The sequence below is a fragment of the Peromyscus maniculatus genome, chromosome 16 (assembly GCF_049852395.1).
Source record: "Peromyscus maniculatus bairdii isolate BWxNUB_F1_BW_parent chromosome 16, HU_Pman_BW_mat_3.1, whole genome shotgun sequence".
NCBI classification, from domain to species: Eukaryota; Metazoa; Chordata; class Mammalia; order Rodentia; family Cricetidae; genus Peromyscus; species Peromyscus maniculatus.
In genome coordinates, this window is record NC_134867.1 from 48,067,519 (window position 1) to 48,088,004 (window position 20,486).

Sequence of the window (20,486 nt, forward strand, 5' to 3'; positions counted from 1 at the left end):
CTCTGGGAAACTTAGTAAGACTCTGTATTAAAATAAAATGACATAAGAGTGGGGATATAACTCAGTGAGAGAGTATTGCCTAACCCCTGAGAAGGCTTGAGTTCAATTCCCCATACATGCATGCATGAGTGCACACACACGTGCATACTCCTTAGTTCTATACTTGGACATGTAAAGACAGCTTTTTCTTGTTATTATTTTCTGGACAATATAGTATAATTTTCCTCATATAGAGGAATAGAGTATAGAAGAAGGTGTGCATAAATTACATGCAAACACTATTCCTTCTACAGGGACTGAACATCTAGATTTTGGCATTTATTGGAAGTCCTATAATCAGTTACCCATAATAAGCAGGGATGGCTATTTAATCTTACTACAGTAGGACAGAGAGTTTACAGGGAGATTAATCAAATGATTGCTGTTTCAAATAATCAACAGTTATCTATGTTGAGTTTATTTAGCCATTGCATGTTACTGAGTCAATACACACTAGGCACTATGTTGACTCTGATGGACAGAGCATGTGTAGATACAGTCCTTACTTTTTGAATGTGCAGACATTCGGCAAATATCCACCCTAATACATGATTATAAATGTATACATGTGGATCCATATGGAACCACAAGTTCCATGAAGGAAATAAGCAGGGAGTGGAGATTGAGCCATGGTTGGGCTACTTTCTAGAGCAGTTGGCAAAAATCTCATGAGTAAAGAAAGATTTGAGAGTCTGAACCCTGGAGAAGGCAGAGGGAATCCAACCCCTGGAGTCTCCATCAGGAAAAGGACTTGCCACATTTGAAAGCAAAGTTTAATATGATTACAGAAGTGAGACAAAGGGCTTGTAAGAGGAAAGGACGGCAAGGTGGGGATACTGGGCTTCACATGGGACATTTTAGGTCATGAAAGGCTTCACATTGTTAGGGAAACACAAAAGAAGACTGAGAAGTAAGTGAACTGATTCATTTGTATTTAAGCTAAGCAATACCTGGTTTGAAATAAACTGGAGAGGAAAAGGCTGGGGTAGAGAGGTCACAGGGAAGCTTCCACTTGGGTGCAAGGATTATCAACAGGTAGATTCTTGTTGAATGGGTAACCTATCCATTGAGGTTATAGAGAAGTAAGTATTAAGACTGTGGTTTCACTATTAATGGGACAACACAATTTATCCAAATTAAGTTCTACTAAGGGCATTTTTTACATGTATTATATGCATATATTATATACATGTGTATCTATCTAATGTACATAATTAATACTTTTTCTCTTGTTTTATTTATTTTTATTTTTATTTTTTTTTTGGTTTTTCGAGACAGGGTTTCTCTGTGTAGCTTTGTGCCTTTCCTGGAACTCACTTGGTAGCCCAGGCTGGCCTCGAACTCACAGAGATCCGCCTGGCTCTGCCTCCCGAGTGCTGGGATTAAAGGCGTGCGCCACCACCGCCCGGCCTCTTGTTTTATTTTTAATTACAAAGATCAGTAACTACTCTCACTTTCGACCAAGTCCAGGGAACAGATTTAGAGTAAAAATATAGTTTTGATGCCCTTATTTTGTGAACTTTTACAGTCAAAAGACCCAGGTTCTTTAAAGCCACAGATGCAGGCCAGTGATGTAGCTTAATTGATAGGGTAGTCACTTAGCGCAGACAAGGCCCTGTGTTAATCCCCAGCAGCATATAAACTGTGTGTGGTGGTTTACTCCTGAAATCCTTAGCATTCTGGGTGTGTAGGCTGGAAGATCAGAAATTCAAGGTCACCCTTAGCTATGTAGTGAGTTTGCAGCAAGCTTCAGACAATAAAGCAAATAAACAAACCCCAAAGCATTTATGTGTCTTCCTTGGGCAAATTGTTTCTATCCTTCTCATAGGTCAGGATACTCCCTTCTCTATCTTGTATTTCCTGGCCATCTATACGTCAGTAGTTATTCATTCACAGGTGTTTTCGGGAAATCAGTGATCTCATCTAGTACAGGACTCTTGCACATTAGTTGGTTTGCTGCCCACCTCCATGCTACATCTTATCCTGGGTCCCCCTAAAGCTCTCTCTCCCATTTCCTGGCTGCTGTGAGGTGAGCCACTTCCCCCACCATGTGTTCCCTCCCACGATGGATGCTCTACTCTCTTCTCACACAGACCTAGAAGCAATGGGGTCAAGAGTTTATAGACGGGAATCTTCAAAAGTGTCAGTCAAAATAAGTCCTTCCTCCCTTGCATTGTTTTTGCTATTTTTTTTTTCCACAATGATGCAAACTACCAGAAAACTATGGAGGAAGGGCTCTAGTCCAAGGTCTTTGAGATCACTTCTTTTTTTATTTCATCCATTTACATCTCTGTCTCTTATGTTCTTATGGAAGGTACTAGTTTTCCATGCCTAGCTCCTTCTCTGTTGGGAGTCCTGTTCCTCAAATGAGGTGTGAAGATGTAAAACAATAGACTTAAGGAATCATTCACCATCAGAGGCTATTTGTAAATAATCTAAGGATAACTTAGGGAACATACCCAGGACTCAATTGTGTTGTGGACTTGACAAATTCTGCCTTTAATGCAGGACTCTGTTAACCTCATTTCCAGGCTATCTTCAGCAGCCTACTGCTTTCAGAAAGTACTACAAAACCAAATTCTATTAGGGGATTAGAGGTTAATGTGTTTCCTCTCCAGGGCCATTTTCTTCTCAGAGAAAAAGAAAAGTAATGTCTTATTAGTGGTAGAATTTCAGACAGAGGTAAAAGGGGTATCTTGAGTGAAGTGGGCAGTTGCCAGCACTTCCAGCAGCATCTTCAAGGCTGGAAGAGCAGATCAGATGCCCAGTGACATTTCCTTGGTTGTGTTCTTGGCACGTCACTCACTCTGCTTTGCTCACTGTTACTTAAAGATAAAGCCCATCACTCCCCCTTCCCCTGGTCCATCTGACTCACCCATGCCCATTCTTGTCACATGCCTCATTCCATACAGCATTCTGAATGGATATGGACTCCAGAAACTGACTCCTCTGGCCATCCTCTCTTATTTAATGTGTGCTTCAATTTTATCTACAGGTTAGAGGGATTTAAAGATGTAAAAGACTTCAGTTAGAACACAGAATTACAGCTTATGATGTTACATAAGTAATATCAAGCTTTCATATGTTATTTATTATGAATAATAAACTTTTAGATACTACTAATGCATGCAAATGCTAATTTTTGATGAATGCAAATGTTGATATTTGCATACATTAAAATTACTGAATTCTTACAATAACTCTTTGGAGATGGTTACTATTATTGATCCTCATTTCAAGATAAGGGAACCAAGGGCAGGGAAAGTAAATGACTTGCTCCAATCCCAGAGACACTAAAAAGGCAAGTGCCTGCTTCTCACCATTTTAGCCTGTGACCTCTCCTAAAAATAGTGTATTTAGTCTAAGAGAATGGGACAAGTAGTGGAAGAATCTCCCCATCACAGTATAAATAGAAGATGAAACAAAAGTCAGACTAAGGCTCTGTAATTCATGGCAGGATAAAGTGAGCTGTCCCCGCCATGATATACAAACCAGGCTAGATATACAGACCCACAACACAGACTTGATTATCCATGGTGGCCCCCTCCTTGTGCAGTCAAGGGGACTGGAGCCTGGATAGGACCGGAACTAGCAGATTGTCAGGGTTACCATGAGGCAGATCTAAGCCTTGATTGGGATTCACAGGTTCAACTCTATTGGTTTTTTTTTTTAACTCACTGTACTTACTGCTACGTGATGTTATGTCCTTTGAATTAAAGGTAATCTTCACTTCAGAACTTAATTTCCTTTTGGACAAAGGTATTTTGAATGAAAGTATTTGATGAAGCAGCATTTTTCACTGATGATGTACAAGGCATAAAAAGTGGGTTACATAGAAGGAAACTGAGAGGTTAGTAACAGAACTGGGCTAATTCCATTGAGCAAATGGTGGCTAAAAGTAGATACTTAGATAAGTAAAGGAACAGCTGGCTCCTGAACATCAGTCCCAAGATGCAGGGCAGTCTGTCTATTAGCTCAGGTTCACCTAATGACCTTGTTCTGTACATGACCTTATTTCTTGGCTTGTCAGCTACTTTGGAGGGTGGTGTCTCCTTCCCTGGCTTCCAATGCCGCTATACCTAAAAGTCAGTATTGGTGAAAATGTGTGTGCAGGCAAGATAGATTTTTAAATGGTTCCATAGCAAGTGCTTTCTCTTCCCCTACAGTAATACACTTGTAAGAGAAATCAGATTGGGAAAGGAGAAAGCTGTTGGGGAAAAATTCTGCTAAGCAGATGTCTACTCTGAGAACTGAGAATATGAAAAATGTTTTGACACGAAGCTCGAGATTATGAAAGAGTGCTGATTCATATTGTTCTAGAATCACCAAATGTTGTGCTATAAGGAACCTGAAGGATCTCCTAGTATGAACCCCACATTTTGATGTGAGCCAAGAAGATCAAATAACAAATTGCCCAAGGCTACAGCTAGTTAGAGGCATTAGCTCCTTTTGGCTTTCTTCTGGACATTTTACTGTGAAATGTCATGTATAGTCATTCCTGAGTGTCTACAGGGACTTGAGCAGACTCTGCTCATGTTGTGTTTGCTCATTCTCCTATATATTTTCGATAATCTTTAGATTTGACGTATTTGCATTCAGGAGACTCAGGCAGGAGGATCACAAGTTCAAGGCCAACCTGTACTGCACAATGAAACCATGTCTCAAGGAACCAAAGTTGAATAAAATAAAAAAATGGATTACGTATAATATCTAATGTGATATAAATGCTATGTAAATTGTTATGCCCTATTGTCATAGGAGAGAGTCACAGCATGTGTGATACACTCAAACATTATCAGTGTTCCTCTTTAAGACACAAGACTTTTCTTTTCTTGAGCGATAACACTTTACACTCCTTCTTAGACACAGAAGGTTTGCACTGGTCATTGGGTTGATAATTTAGAGGCTTGTTTTGGGGTTGAATTGAGTTTTAGGAGACAAATTTTCACATTGGTGAAGGTGAGAAGTGGCATAGGGAATGAGCAAGTGAGACAGAACAAATGATGCGTTCATGAGAGCTGGGGAGAGAGCCAGGGATGCTGTTGCTGGGAATGCCTGAGAACCTCTTCATGTACAAGGATTCAGCATTGTTTCTGCTATATGGTGAATTCAAATTTTGCTTTTTGGCAATCTTGAGAATGTTTTTATCCCTAGATGTTTCTGTATAATGTTGATTGAACTCATGGATACAGAACCTGTGACTCAAGAGAAACAGCCACAGAATATTGAACTTGCCTGCCTTAGCCTCATATAAAAAAGATAAAAATTTTACATTTATCGGGGCAAGAAAAACCAAAGGCAAAAGGCAAAGTTCTAGTCCCGACTGTTCTGGTGACTGATGAGGACCTTTTTCTTGGCTTGCATTTCCTGGCTTACAGAGAGGAGAGAGAGAGAGAGAGAGAGAGAGAGAAAGAGAGAGAGAGAGAGAGGGAGGGAGGGAGGGAGGGAGGGAGGGAGGGAGGGAGGGAGAGGGAGAGGGAGAAGAGAGAAAGGGAGAGGGAGAGGAAGAGGGAGAGGGAGAGGGAGAGGGAGGCTATTTCTGAACTCTTAGGTGTCTTTTCTGAGAACAATGGCCTTATCAGATCATAGCCCCTCCCTTATGACCTCACCTCGAAGTCAGATTTTCAAGTAGCCCAGGGTTCTGTGGGGGAAGCACAAGCATTCAGTCCAGAACCAGTGTCAAGAATGTGTTCACTTGCAAACAGCAGAAAAACAGCTTCCTGGTGGAATCTTATTAGATACGGATTCAGCTCTCCCATGCAATAACACATGTATCAGTGGGAAGTACAGGGCTGGTTTGCAGCCTAGTGTTATTCCCCCTATCTGTGCACTGACTGGTCTGTCTTCTGCTTGTGTGTGAAGGCTCTGTCCAAGCTTAAGACACATCACACTCCTGCACAAATTTCCTAGATGCCTCATTCTGCTCAGTGATCATTCTCTGGGACTGGTCACTTTGCTTCTCGGACTGCCAGGGAGTGTGGGTAGGTAGGTATTCGTGACTGCCTATTTTACTGCAAACCGAATTAGGGAGCTTTTAGGAAGGAAGAATGGGAACCTGGATACTGTGTGGGAAGCAACTAGAGTCTGAAACACACGCAAAATAATAAGGGTGAGGAATTTGGAGCCACAGGCTTCAGGGTCAGACTCCCAAATCCTGTATCTGACACGTTTGGATGGGTTATTTTACATCACTTGGTTTCAGGGTCCTCCTGAAGTTGTGACTACATGAAGCAACGGAGTTGTAGTAAAAATAAAGTAGACAACGACATTATTTCTGTACATTTTCCCATTGTTTACAATCATTAAAGTACTTACCTTCCTGGACCAAACCATAGTTTGACATCTTTCTATTTTTAACTTCAGTGACACGATGTTCAGACAGAAACTGTTTAACCAACTTCTATTCACCATTGTTTTCTCATCAAAAATGCTGCCTGTCCTTGGCTTGCTATGCCAGGAACAGACAAATACCTTTGTGTCTTTCTGTGGTGCCAGAATTTATTGAATAATGATGCATTTATGAGCCCTGCAGAAGCTTCAATGGCAGTGATCTGTTAAATAATCCCACTTGCCTAGGTAATCTGGATGAGGTCAATGCAGGTTCTTACTTATTCCAATCTTACTTATAGTAATATCAACTCCCATTACCACACATTATACAGTGTGCAATAAATCTCTTTTCTTTCTCTACTCTCTGTCTCTGTCTCTCTCTGTCTCTCCTCTGTCTGCCTATCTGTACAGATGTTGGTTACAGAGTGAATGCAAGTTAAAGAGGCTACAGTAGAGTCCTAGAAGTTTCAGAAGTGGTCTGATAGAAAAGCAAATAAAATTCTGTGTTGATAAAAGAAGAAACTCAAATCAGTGTCTGGGAAGAAGCTGCTGCTGTAAAGTCCAGAGTGAGGGCAAAGATGTAGCCTGTTGCAGAGACAAAAGGGTTTGGTTCTACAACAGAAATAGCTTGGATAGGTCAGCGGGTGAACAGCTGGGTCAGGTGAGCAGTTGGGCAGACATATGGCAGTTGCACAGCCCATGTCAATACCGGGAATCAAGATCATCTTAAGGCCCAGAACAGTCAGGAGTTCAGTCCTTGACACACACACACACACACACACACACACACACACACACACACTGTGTGTTAGATGACAAGTCAGTGAGGCAGTGTTGTCCATTCCAGCCCTGTTTTATGGGGTCCAGGTGAGGGAGTTATACACTTTTCTTGGTCTTCTGTGTCTGAGAAAATCCAGGGCCTGTTTATTCTGATGGAATTAACATGCCCATGTGTCCCTATAGTCTCAGTTCCCCCCAATAAACTCATTGTGATTTCAAATAGGAAATCTGCTAATTCAATCCAAGTATGAAGATAAGGCAGGAAGTAGGCTATGGCTAACTTTACTTAAGAGTAGTCTCAATACTATTAGTTATATTTCATTTAAAAGAAAAAAATGTGTTATCTATGCATGATAATATTTAAGTATCATTCAAGCTGATTCAAGCCAACCAGGAATTAACTTCAGTGAAACAAGCAACTTGGTTTCAACCAAGCTACTTCCCTATAAGGGAAAGAGACAACCATACAAACCACCTACACATAGGGAATTTACAGACAAAGATGGAGATAGAAATGACAAAGATAATCATTAAAATATGCAGAGACAGAAATAGAGATAGATAAGATAGGTATAAGAAGTAGCACATAGCCTATAGTTAACTTTCCTTTAAGGCAATCACAATAACATTAGTTACATTTTCTTTAAGGATAAAATTTGAGCCGGGGTGGTGGTGGTGGTGGTGGTGGTGGTGGTGGTGGTGGTGGTGGTGGTGCATGCCTTTAATACCAGCACTCAGGATTTACTTACCATGGCATGAACTCTTGCCAATGCTTAGGATTATTAAACAGTTCATATAGTTTCACTTGTATGTGGAGGGTGATATGTATTTCAGAGCATGTTTGTAGAACCTGCTGCTGGATGCAGCATTTCCAGTTTTGATTATTTGTGGATACCATAGATGACAGAAAAGCAGACAGGTGTTATGAAGGCTACCCATGAAAACCTGTTCCCTTTGTATAGAATCCTTGAAACAGAGAGCATCCTTTTTTAAATCCTAAGAATAGTGATTCTTTTGTATTTTTATCCTTCTTATATTTCCTTTCTCTTAACTTCTTTTTTCACAGTCACCTTAGGTTACAGATAACACATTGGGCCTCTCACATGCACACAGAGAAGCCTGATGGCTGTCACTTGAAGACTCAGTGACAGACTCACTGTAGACAAATAGAATTTAAATGTATTTTTTTTTGAGATAAGGTTTCTCTGTGTAACAGTCTTGTCTTTCCTTGACCTCGATCTGTAGAGTAGGCTGGTCTCAAACTCACAAAGATCAGCCTGCCTCTGCCTCCCAAATGCTGGGATCAACAGCATGCGCCACCACTGCCTGGCTTAAATACATCCTCTAAAATATAAACATCAAATGCCCCAAAGTGAAAAAGACAAGGGCATCGAAATATTGTAGGGAAAACCTGGCACATAAAACCATGAGAGCAAAGTCGGTTCCTGAAGTTAGAAACAACCATGAGCTTGGGTTTGATAAATAGGATCATGGAAATCAAAGATTCTGGAGCTCTCAGGTCAATGCTAATGCTGTATGTCATTTTTAGATTCTATAACTGTAGAGAAACATGGGGAGAGAAACTTGTATTTTTCTTTCCTTTTTTGAAAAAGATTTACATTTTTAGTTGTGTGTGTGTGTGTGTGTGTGTGTGTGTGTGTGTGTGTGTGTGTGTGTGTCTATGTACATACACATAAATGCAGGTACCCGGGGAGGCCAGCAGAGGATGCTAGGTCCTCTGAAGCTGGAGTTATAAGTGGTTGTGAGCTGTTTGAAGTGGGAACTGAACTCAGTTTTTCAGCAAGAACAGTATGTGTTGTGCTCTTAATTGATGAACTATCTCTCCAACCTCCTCTGCATTTTTCTGTGTTCTAGAAAATTTACATTCATTACCACACACTATTTAATATACTCAAGAAGGCTTTATGCTGCATATTATAACCTCTAATTTACCCAGGGCTTTCAAAGGAAAATTCCTTAAGGTTATCTAGTGCCCAGTAAACAGGAATGAAACAGGTTACTTTGGCTCCTGGCTCATCCTCTTAACCACTCAGCTGTAAGGCACAGTGAGGACACAGAGTGGCACAAAGCCAAGGCCCATATATCCTTAGTCCCATTCCATAAAGAAAGCAGCCACACTGTGATAAATGTCTTTGATGCCTTCCTTGCACCTTTCCAAACAAAGGCTTGGGAATTTCTGGTAAAAGCTCTGTTCCTTGGGACTGCCCTGTTTACAACAGTTCCTTCAATGACCTTGTGTGTCATTCTGTCACCTGAAAGTCCTAAGGCAGGTGATGACTCACTCTCTGATGACCAGACCCAGGGTGCTGATGTATTGGAGGACTCAGCAGGTGTTTGGATGGAGGCAAAGGAACCATCATATTTGCTAGGGAACCAAACAAATTCCAAGGTCAGGTTGAAGTAACAGAGGTCATGTTTCTACTGGGAGACAACAAAGCTAAATGGTGACTTCTAGAGTGCATATCTACACATATGGACAGAATGAATTTAGATTTCTATTGGATAAAAGTTAGATTAGAAGGAAGAATTTCTTGAGAGTAATGGATGTTCAACTGTGGATTTCTAGAATATGCTGTGAAATCAATTTCTTATTATAATTCTTTTTTTTTAAATGGGGCATTATCATATTTGCCTTGTATTTCTCAAGAAGCTGTCTGTTGACAAAGACTGGACTGGAACTATATGTACAGACTAAACTAGAAAGGCAGGTCCCCTCAGGAGGCCCTGTGACTGTAAAACAGGGATGTCTAGAATGTAAGTGTAGTGTTACTTCCAAAGTTAAAGCCTTCCTTCTGTAGGAGGTAGAAGAAATACTTCCATGTTTGCCTTCCAGAATTGATGTGTAGATGTATAAATGAGCAATGGTGAATATGGTTGTTCGACCAAGGTTTAAGAAGGACAAATAACAGCATTTTAATTAAATTGATTAGTCATTTTTCTTTTGTGTGTATGTGAGCATGTTTGTATGTGTGGGTATGCATGCACATGTACATGCATGTATGTGGAGGCCGGAGAATGATGTTGGAAGTCATCCTCAACCATGTTTACTTTATTCTTTGAGTCAGGGTCTGTCAATCAAACCCAGAGCTTGCCCATAAAGCTAGTCTTAACTGCCCAACTTTCTCTGGGGATTCCATCTCCACCTTCTGGGGCTGGAATTTCAGGTGGGTTTCCTGTTTACCCAGCATTTCCAAAGGTTCTTGGGATCAGAAATCTAGCCTTTATGCTTGCAAAGCAAAGGCTTTAACTCTGAGTCATCTCTCCAACCACCCCCCATGACAACATTTCAACAGAAATAGTATTTGAATATCAAGAAAAGTATTTTAAAGTGGCAGAAGTGGATGCTCTTGTCTATACAAGGACAACATTAAGAATATTGGCACACAATATTATAATTTCTGACTGCTTTGAAATCATATGTACATTAGACAATCCAGTGAGATGTAGCCATTGGTTTTTCCTTCTTTGGATAGTTCCAATGTTTATGCCCATTGTCAGTAATTTTCCTCATGTTGCTATTGTCTAGATAACATTGCCCAATCATACTGCCTCAAAATTCTTTAGTTATTCAATAATAAGGGATTTCTTACTGAGTCTAAGTGTTGTTATCAGATGATTGGATGTTTAGTTTATAGCGTGTCTTTTTTTTTTTTTTTTTTACTCTGACTCTTTTGTCACGTAGCTGAGATAGAGGCTAGCACTTTCTGACATGAATTTTCTATTTTATGGGCTACTCTTCCCTTTGCCTCTTACTCTCTAGGTTTTAGATGACACTGTAACAGGAACAAAGTCTGTCATAAAATCTGTTATGTTGCAGCAACACATAGCACATTTTTTATGCTATAATCTTATGCCAGATGCCTCACTAGAGAGTGTCACAGAACGTCATTCTATAAACTACCACGAAACGCCTGCTCCAGAATGACTCCTCACTGCCTCTAGAAATGCCACCTGTGGCTTCACATCCATTTCCATCCCCCTTGGATCCCAGCCCTTCCTCAGCCCATGTTCATAAGGGCCAGTTTCATCCACCCCTTTCCCAGGAGGTTTTCACTAGTTATTCCCACTCATTCATCCCCAAATCTATTACTGTTGCAGTTTTCTTTCTTTTCTTTTCTTTTTTTTTTAAATAGCATATTCAGCTTCGTGCTATTTTGTGCACCTGTGCTGTGCTTCCATAGCTAATTGTGAGTTCGTGTAGGGAATCACATAGAAGGGTGGTTATGAGCAAGAGCTTCTCAAGTGTTAAGGCTTAGATGCACCAATAGGTTGTCCTGGGAAAACTACCTAAGATGCCTAAGTCTCCAAGCCTGCACTGGTAAAACGGGGCATTTCGCTTATATGGGTTTGCTTCAGTGGATAATTAATACTTAGTGGTTTAGTTCAGCACCACTAGACACAGCCGCACATATCAGATTGAAGGATAAGCCACTACATGATCCTTAAAGGGCAGAACATAGGCACTTTTAAGTTGAAAGGTCAATGAAAAAACTCACTAGTAGAATGAAAACAAAACACACAGCTTTTAGTAGCCACAAGTTTTCAAAATTATACAGACTCTTTGCTTTTTAAGTGTTTTAGTATAAATTATTTTCACATAGTCACAACTCCTCTAGGACTAGATCCTAAGAAGTATCTAAACACATTCTTCAATACCTGGAAAGGTAAGAGGAGGCCAGAGAGCGGAATGTTGGTTTAAGGAGGCAGAGGGTGGAGTCCCTGGCTGAGGGTACTACAGTCAGTCTGGCCGTGTTCATGGCCTGGCAGAGAGCTCAGGGATGTAACTCACCTAGTTTCCCTTCTGGGGTAACCACTCTTGTAGTTTAAGATTCAGAACACGTGTTGCACACTTTACATGTTTTCCTGACCTTCAGTCATTGGCATCTGCACGGCACGTTCACACTTGTCCTTCCCATGCCATTGCTGCAGTTGCTCGTAGTTGAAAGTGGCAGTGTATGCTCAAGGGGAGGGGATTTTTCGTCACCCTTTTCCCGTCATTTGCATCCGATCCTCAATGGGCTAATGGGTATGACTGGATTCTTCTTTGTTTTCTTTTTCATTTATTCTTCTCACATATATTACATTCTGACCACAGTTTCCCCAGATCCCTCCTCTCCTCACAGCACCCCCCCCCCCCCCCCCCCCGCCCCGCCCCGCCCAACTTCTCCTCTCCCAGATCCACTTTTCCTCCATTTCCCTTCAGAAAAGAGCAGGCCTCCCAGGGATAGCAACCAAACAAGTTACAAGAAGACCAGGCACATACCCTCATATCAAGGCTGGATGAAGCAACACTGTAGGAGGAAAAAGGTCCCCCAAACAGGCAAAAGTGTGTGTGTGTGTGTGTGTGTGTGTGTGTGTGTGTAGCAACAAAAAGGAGCCTAAGAGTCAGGGCAGGTTAACAGCTGTCTTAGTCACTGTTCTATGGCTGTGAAGAGACCATGATGAAGGAAGCTCTTGTAAATGAAAGCATTTAATTGGGGCTTGCTTAGTTTCAAAGGCTTACTCCATTATCATCATGGTGGGAAACATGGCGGCAGGGAGCACCATAGTGCATAGAAGAGATGGTGTAGAAGTAGCTAAGAACTACATTCTGTTTATAAGATGGGGAGGGGGACAGACAGACAGACAGACAGACCATCTTGAGCCTGCATGGGCTTTTGAAACTTCAAAGCCCACTCCCAATGATACACTTCTTCCAATAAGGCCACACACCTCCTAACCCCTTCTAATCCCATCAAGGAGTTCCATTCACTGGTGTCTAAGCATTCAAATACATAGGGCCTTATAGGAGCTAGCTTATTCAAACCACCACCACAACCATTCAGTTCTTCCATAAGCAGGCTTCATGCCCATTGAGAAATTTTGCTGCTTGGTGTCTCAGTCTATTTGTAAAGTGAGGGATTTGAACTAAGCATGTCCATGGCCGGCACTAGATTTAGAAACACAAACACTTTCTTATTCTCATGCAAAGAACACCATTGGTCACTTGATTTGCGTGTGTTTTGATGAAGGACTAAAATAATTTGGGGGATTGCAGCCCAAGGGTTGGCAACTCAGCAGTAAGGTTATCTGTCGTGTAATGCCATCTCCTGACAGACTGACAGTGACTTTTGCTAAGTCTATTCATAGTCTTGAGGATTCTCAAGCCTGTATTTACTGAGAGTGGCATCTCACTTCCTTCCTCATGCCCTCTCTTACAGATGAATAAGGCACTTGTTGGCTTTCTGCATTATAGCCAGTCAGTGCTTCTTGTTTTGCTATGACATGTTTCCACAGTCCAGGAACCTAAAGTTCCCGTGATGTATTAATTCTTAAATTTGGTCATCTCTAGACTAGATTAGGTAGGGTATTACAGTTATCAAAGGGCAAAAACATAATTTTATTACAAAATCTTATGAAAAAGGACACAAGAAAGCTTTTTGTAAACATACAGGGCAATCAATGCTTATGACATTTTCACAGATGTTAGAATTCAGGTTACAAGTTCTTTCTGGAATGTATTATTTCATAGTTGTTTGACTAAATAATTGCTATATTTATCTGACACCGTATTTTTATTGAAAAATACAGCCAAATTTTCTGAAAATATTTTTTTGTATTGTTTTTCCAGACAGGGTTTCTCTGTGTAGTTTTGGTGCTTGTCCTGGAGCTTGCACTGTAGACTAGGCTGGCCTCCAGCTCATAGAGATCTGCCTGGTTCTGCCTCCTGAGTGCTGGGATTAAAGGCGTGCACCATTGCTGCCTGGCCTCTGAAAATATTTGTAATCACATTCTCCTGGACTGGAGGCATATATGTGTGGTGGTATTGTGTTCTCCAAAATACTGTGCATGCTAATAAATTTATCTGGGGTCAGAGACAGGACAGCCACTAGATACAAAGGCTAGAAAATGGTGGCACTCACACCTTTAATCCTAGCATTTCAGAGGTAGAAATCCCTCTGGATCTTTGTGAGTTCAAGGCCACATTGGAAATAGCCAGGCATGGTGACACATGCCTTTAATCCCAAGAAGTGAGCCTTTAATCCCAATCCCAGGGAGTGATGGCAAAAACAGAATGATATATAAGGTGTGAAGACCAGAAACTAGAAGCATTTGGCTGGTTAAGCTTTTAGGCTTTTGAGCAGCAGTTCAGCTGAGATTCATTCTGGGTGAGGACTCAGAGGCATCCAGTCTGAGGAAACAGGATCAGCTGAGGAATTGGTAAGGTGAGGTAGCTTGGCTTGTTCTGCTTCTCTGATCTTTCAGCATTCACCCCAATAACTGGCCTTAGGTTTGATTTTATTAATAAGAACTTTTAAGATTCCTGCTACATATATGTTTTACTAATTCTGATTATTATTATTTTTGTTATCATTAATTTTGTTGTTGATGCTTTTTTGGAGACTCTACAGCCCTGGCTATCCTGGAACTTGCTATATATATTAGGCTGGACTTGAACTCACAGAGATCCACTTATCTCTGCCTTCTGAATGCTAAGATTAAAGGCATGCATCACCTTGCCTGACAATACTGAATATTATTAATGTAATCTTGGGCTTTCTGATAGATAAAACAGTTTGCTTTATTATAAAAAATTGCACCATTTTAATAGTTAACAAGCACCAGTGATTTTGTAAACTTTCTACCCACTGACTGTTTATTTTAAATTGTTTATTTTCCTGTCCATTTTTCAATTGGCCTGTCATAACAAATGATCTTGAGTGAAATTCTCAGTAGTGAATTTAAGTATATAAAACTGTTCTAAGTACTAAGCACACATCACAGAACAAGTTATATGGAGATACTCTCATGAAATTTATGCTTTTGGAAAAACAAAATATAAACCAAATACCAGATATAGATATTGGGACTGAAGTAGCAAACATGACCAAAGTTTACTGAGAGGGTAATTTAAACTAATTAGAAGGCTTTTCAGACAAGGTTGAGTGAATATTGAAGTATGATTGACAAGATGATCTGCTAGAAGAATGTCTGTTCAGATGCTAGTAACAGGCTAGTGCAGAAAAGCGATGCATTTGGGGAATTCCAAGAAGAGAAAGGTGGCCTTGGTGGTGAGGAAGGTGAGGAAGGGAAAGAAGGAGGAGACAGAGTTGGAGAAGGTGGAAGGATCAGCCTGGGGATAGCCTGGTAGTCCAGATGAGGTTTTCTTTTCTTTTCAGCACGTTGGAAAGCATTTGGAGCTTTGCAGTGAGTCACACCTTAGCAGACACCAGGTGTGAAATGAATGAGTAGGAACAAGAGTGGAAGTAAAGAGTCTAATCATGAGGCTAAGGCAGTTGTCTAGGTAAGAGCTGATAGTGCTTGGTGAAGAGGACACTCTTGGTGGCCCTCCCTGATTCCCTGATTCCTTTTTTTTTTTTTTTATAGTTCATTGATCAATCTCTTATCTAGATATTACAACCTAAGTAGACATCTGTTAATCTAAGCTATTACTTATTCCCTTTTGGAACTGACAGACTGACAAGAATTTCCTTGCTCAGAGGTGGGACTGAACCTGTGGAATGAGGTTCTACATCATCTCCTGTGGGACCAGCTTGCGACTAATTGTTAGCTGAGACAGGCTTCCTGCTTAATTAGCACTTGTCTCCTATCCTCCTCTACATCTCTCCTCCTCTTGCCCTCCATCAATTCCATGAAGAAGAATCTTCATTTCAGTTTCTTCTTTTAGGGAACATGACCTAAGACATGGTTTAGGACAGAAGAGCCTGAAACAGAGCAAAGACTCCATTAAGAATGTTCTGGAGACAAGGGCTATAGAAATGGATTTTGTATGTGGAGGAAAACACAGATATCAGACTAATGCCTATATTTTGTTATTGAGAAACTTGGTGGGGACAGGCTGGAACTTCTAATAGAAGGTATCTGGAAGAAGCATGTTTGCAAAGTAGAGAAGGAAAGGGAGTTATTCTGATTTGTTAGACCTGAGAACTTCATAAATGAATATGCAGACAAATGAATGTCCTAGTCTTTTACCACAAAGGACCTTTCAGCCTGAAGTTACACATATATGACTAAAAAGTCTCATTCATAGAATATTTGAGGGCACGTAGCTGAAAGGAGTGTCTGGGGTGGAAGTGTGAACAAAGAGAGAGTTTCCCATGATGGACTCCTTAGCATGACAACATTCAGAGGATGAACAGAGATGGAAAATTAAGGAAATGAACCAAGGAGTGACCTTTTAATAATGATGGAATTAGATCGTGCTGTGTCTCAAAGGCCAGGAATATGAAGGGCCTTAAGGGGTGTATGGCCCTGAGTACAGCAAGCTGCTGATTAAAATGAAGAGCATAGCTTCTCTGGGTTTGTGTATTGAAGCCTGGTTATCCTTTGCTTTACATCTACTATCCATTTAAGAGTGAGTACATACAGTGTTTGTCTTTCTGGGTCTGAGTTATCTCACTCCGGATGATTTTTTTCTAGTTCCATCCATTTGCCTACAAATTTCTTTCTTTTATAATTTTATGATTTAATTTAATTTTACATATCAACCATGGATTCCCTTGTCCTCCCTTCTCCCCTGCCCAGCCCTCCCCCAAATTTACCCCCCCCCCATTCCCATCTCCTCCAGGGCAAGGACTCCCCCTGGGGATTCAGTTCAGCCTGGTAGATTCAGTCCGGGCAGGTCCAGTCCCCTCCTCCCTTCACCCAGGCTGAGCAAAGTGTCCCAGAATAGGCCCCAGGCTCCAAAAAGCCAGCTCATGCACTAAAGGAGACTTTGAAAGCCAGAAGGACCTGGACAGATGTAATGCAGACACTAAGAGACTATGGATGCCAGCCTAGACTAATATATCCAGCAAAACTTTCAATCATCATAGATGGAGTGAACAAGACATTCCAAGACAAAGCCAGTTTTAAACAATACTTAGCCACAAACCCAGCCCTACAGAAAGCACTAGAAGGAAAATTCCAACCTAAGGAAGTCAGATACACCCACAAAAATACAGGCAATAGATAACACCACAGCAGTAAACCCTAAAGAAGAGAAGTATACACACACTACCACCAAAAAATAACAGGAATGAACAATCACTGGTCATTAATATCCCTTAATATCAATGGACTTAATTCACCTATAAAAAGACACAAGCTAACAGGATGGATATAAAAGCAGGACCCATCTTTCTGCTGCATACAAGAAATACACCTCAAATTCAAAGATAGAAACTGCCTACAAATTTCATGACGTCATTTTTTTTTTTTTTTTGCCTTTGAGTAATACTCCATTGTGTAAATGTACCACATTTTCCTTATCCACTTTTCAGTTGAGAGACATCTAGGTTGTTTCCAGCTTCTGGCTATTATGAATAATGTTGCCATGAACATGCTTGAGCAAGTGACCTTGTGGTATGATGAAGCATCTTTTGGGTATTTGCTCAATAGTGGTATTGCTAGGTCTAAGGCCCCTAGCAGTAATGGAGAGGGTACCTGAACTTACCTTCCCCTGTAATCATATTAGTGAATACTCTAACTGTCATCATAGAGCCTACATCCGGTAACTGATGGAAGCAGATGCAGAGATCCACAGCCAAGCAGTGGTCTGAGCTCCTAGACTTCAGTTGAAGAGAGGGAGGAGGGAACACAGGAGCATGTGAGGTCAGGATCATGCTGGGGAAAACCACAGAGACAACTGACCCAAGTTGGTGGGAACTCATGGACTCTAGTGGGGAACATGCATGGGACTGAACTAGGCCCTCTGAATGTGGGTGACAGTGATGTGGCCAGATCAGTTTGGGGAGCCCCTAGCAGTGGGACCAGGACTTATCCTGGGTACATGAAATGGCTTTTTGGAACACATTTCCTAAGGTAGGATACCTTGCTCAGCCTTGACACAGTGGGGAGGAACTTGGCCCCGCCTCAATTTAGTATGCCAGATTTTCTTGACTCCCCAAGGGAGGCTTACCCTCTCTGAGGAGTCGATGGGGAGTGGGATGGGGGGAGGTGGAGGGCAGGAGGGAGGAAGGGGAAACTGGAATTGGTACATAAAATGAAAAAAATACTTTTAAAAAATAAAAACAAAAAAATGAAGATCGTGGGTTACGACAATAGGGTGTGATTAATAATGTTAATAACAAAAGAATGGCGAAAGACAATTTTGAGATGGTGGGTATGTGTATGTCTAAATTAATGAAGCCTAAACATTAAATGTGTGCAAACTTTTGACATACCAATAAAATGCAAAAAATATTTAATTAAAAAACACAGTAAATAAGGAGAGAATGGGAGATTAAGAAGCAGATCCATTGATCTAAGCAGCTGTTTCTGCAGGGAGCTGGAGTACTGGATGGGATAATAACTTAGGTGAGGCAGTTAATCCAAGAACTACTTTCATTTAGTTGACATATTAGAAGAAAGAAATCCATTATTCAAGAAAACGAGAAGAGTCACAGTGGAAAATATTACAACAGACAGGAAGTGACGGGAGCCGTTGACCTTGGGCAGGGGTTGACTTTGTCCCTGAGCACTTAAGACTTGCATTTGGAAGAATGACAGGAGATATAAGTGTCAATGAGGAAAGATTTGCAGACATTGCAGTCAGCAGTTGGATTAATTATTAACTTTCCTTCTGTGTTCTTGTTGAAATCTGAAGTGAGGAACCCAGTTGATCAGGTGGGGGTAGAATGCATGGTTCAAAGATTCTGCAGAGCTTCTTAAGTAGTCTCAGTGTCAGTGTCTTCAGTTGGAATCCAGATGAAGTCAGTTGACCCCCCCATATTCCAATAAACTCAACTGTCCCACATGGTTAAAATATGGGACAGGCATTATTTATCAGGGCTGTAAAATAGGGCAGCAATCCTTCATTTCACAAAAGATGTTCTACTGTGGGTGGGTGCCTAGCTCGCGTATTTCTGTTGACTTTCATAGAGTTGTTGGCTATATCTGATTCTTTCTACTCCAACAAGGTCTCTTCTCGACCGCAGTTAAGTTATTGGGCAATACCCCGCCCTCAGCCCTTAACTCCGCCCGCCCCCCCCCCCCCCCCATGCATGCGCCACCTCCAGACCACAAACTCTCATTCGGGTTATCAAGAGTATGGCTGACACTGAGGTCTTGAACATCTGATTGTTTCTGAACAGGGAATTACGGCGAGAGTGGAATGGACGCTTTCAAAGAGCTAGCTGCCCAGGAAGGCCTCTGCATTGCACACTCTGACAAAATCTACAGCAATGCAGGCGAGAAGAGCTTTGATCGGCTCCTGCGCAAGCTCCGGGAGCGGCTTCCCAAGGCCAGAGTTGTGGTCTGCTTCTGCGAGGGCATGACAGTGCGGGGACTCCTGAGTGCCATGCGACGCCTGGGTGTCGTGGGCGAGTTCTCACTCATTGGAAGGTAAATCTCAATCTCTTTCTCTTTCCCTCTCCCCCTTCCTTTCTCCTCAAATAGCTAGCACATACATGAATTCTTTATACAAAACCAAACTTCTTGACTCAAGATAAGGGGCACATGCAGTGCCCTACTGAGCACTTGTGTCCCTTCTCATGCAGAGCAGACCTACTGGTGTGTCCTGCATAGAGCAAGGCGTGCCTAGCAGCAAGGCTGATAACAAGCTGATGAGATTCTTTTAGAGACAGGAAGTTGTTTGCCAGAATGTCTCCTCACCCTGGCAAAGAGTCCTTTGCGTTGACTTCCTCCAGATCCGGAACAAATGATACCATGAACAGTACTGGTGAGTACAGGGAGGCAACAGGAATGGGACATAGATATTAAAAGTTGAAATTTAAAGAACTGGCTAAATGAACCTGAAGACACACAGTAGGGCTTTATGATGATATAATCCCTTGTCATACTGTGTGTGTGTGTGTGTGTGTGTGTGTGTGTGTGTGTGTGTGTGTGTGCATGTGTGTGAAGACTATTTGATGATGTTCCAGTGTGATTTCTGCAGATGTCTTGTGATGGGTTCATTTCTTTTCTCTTTCTGGAGGATGTGGACGTGTGTGAGTACCCATCTCCAGCCTCCTCTTCCTTTCCCCCCACCTTAGGGCTTTTGACCACAGATTCCTTGCTTACTTAGTTATTTTCTTAATATTGCATGAATGAACTCCTGTGTTTCCTACTGATTCCACCGCAGCAAAGGTGCACCTATCTACAGTACCCTCACACTCTTCCAGATTTTGGTGCCCCCTCTTTCTCCTACACTGGATGGGGTATAATCATGCTGCTTCTGCAGAATGACCTTAATTGCTGGCCCTTTCTCTTGGAAGTTGTGAAACGGTAACAGCAGCATTATCATGTCCTCAGAGGACACTCTTTTCCTGCCTCGTGGCTGTGGTGATGATTACAAAGTCCACTATTGGTGAAATTATTAAGGCCACTCCACATAG

General features: G+C 41.5%; 1 protein-coding gene across 4 annotated transcripts in view; it reads left to right on the forward strand.

The window, feature by feature from the left end:
- Grm1 (glutamate metabotropic receptor 1) overlaps positions 1–20,486 on the forward strand; it is a 364,203-nt gene that overhangs the window by 100,675 nt on the left and 243,042 nt on the right. For all 4 annotated transcript variants that reach the window (XM_006984436.4, XM_016002929.3, XM_016002930.3 and 1 more), the window contains one exon: positions 19,245–19,494. In XM_006984436.4, the coding sequence (XP_006984498.1) occupies positions 19,245–19,494 (250 nt within the window). The remainder of the gene's footprint in view (positions 1–19,244; positions 19,495–20,486) is intronic.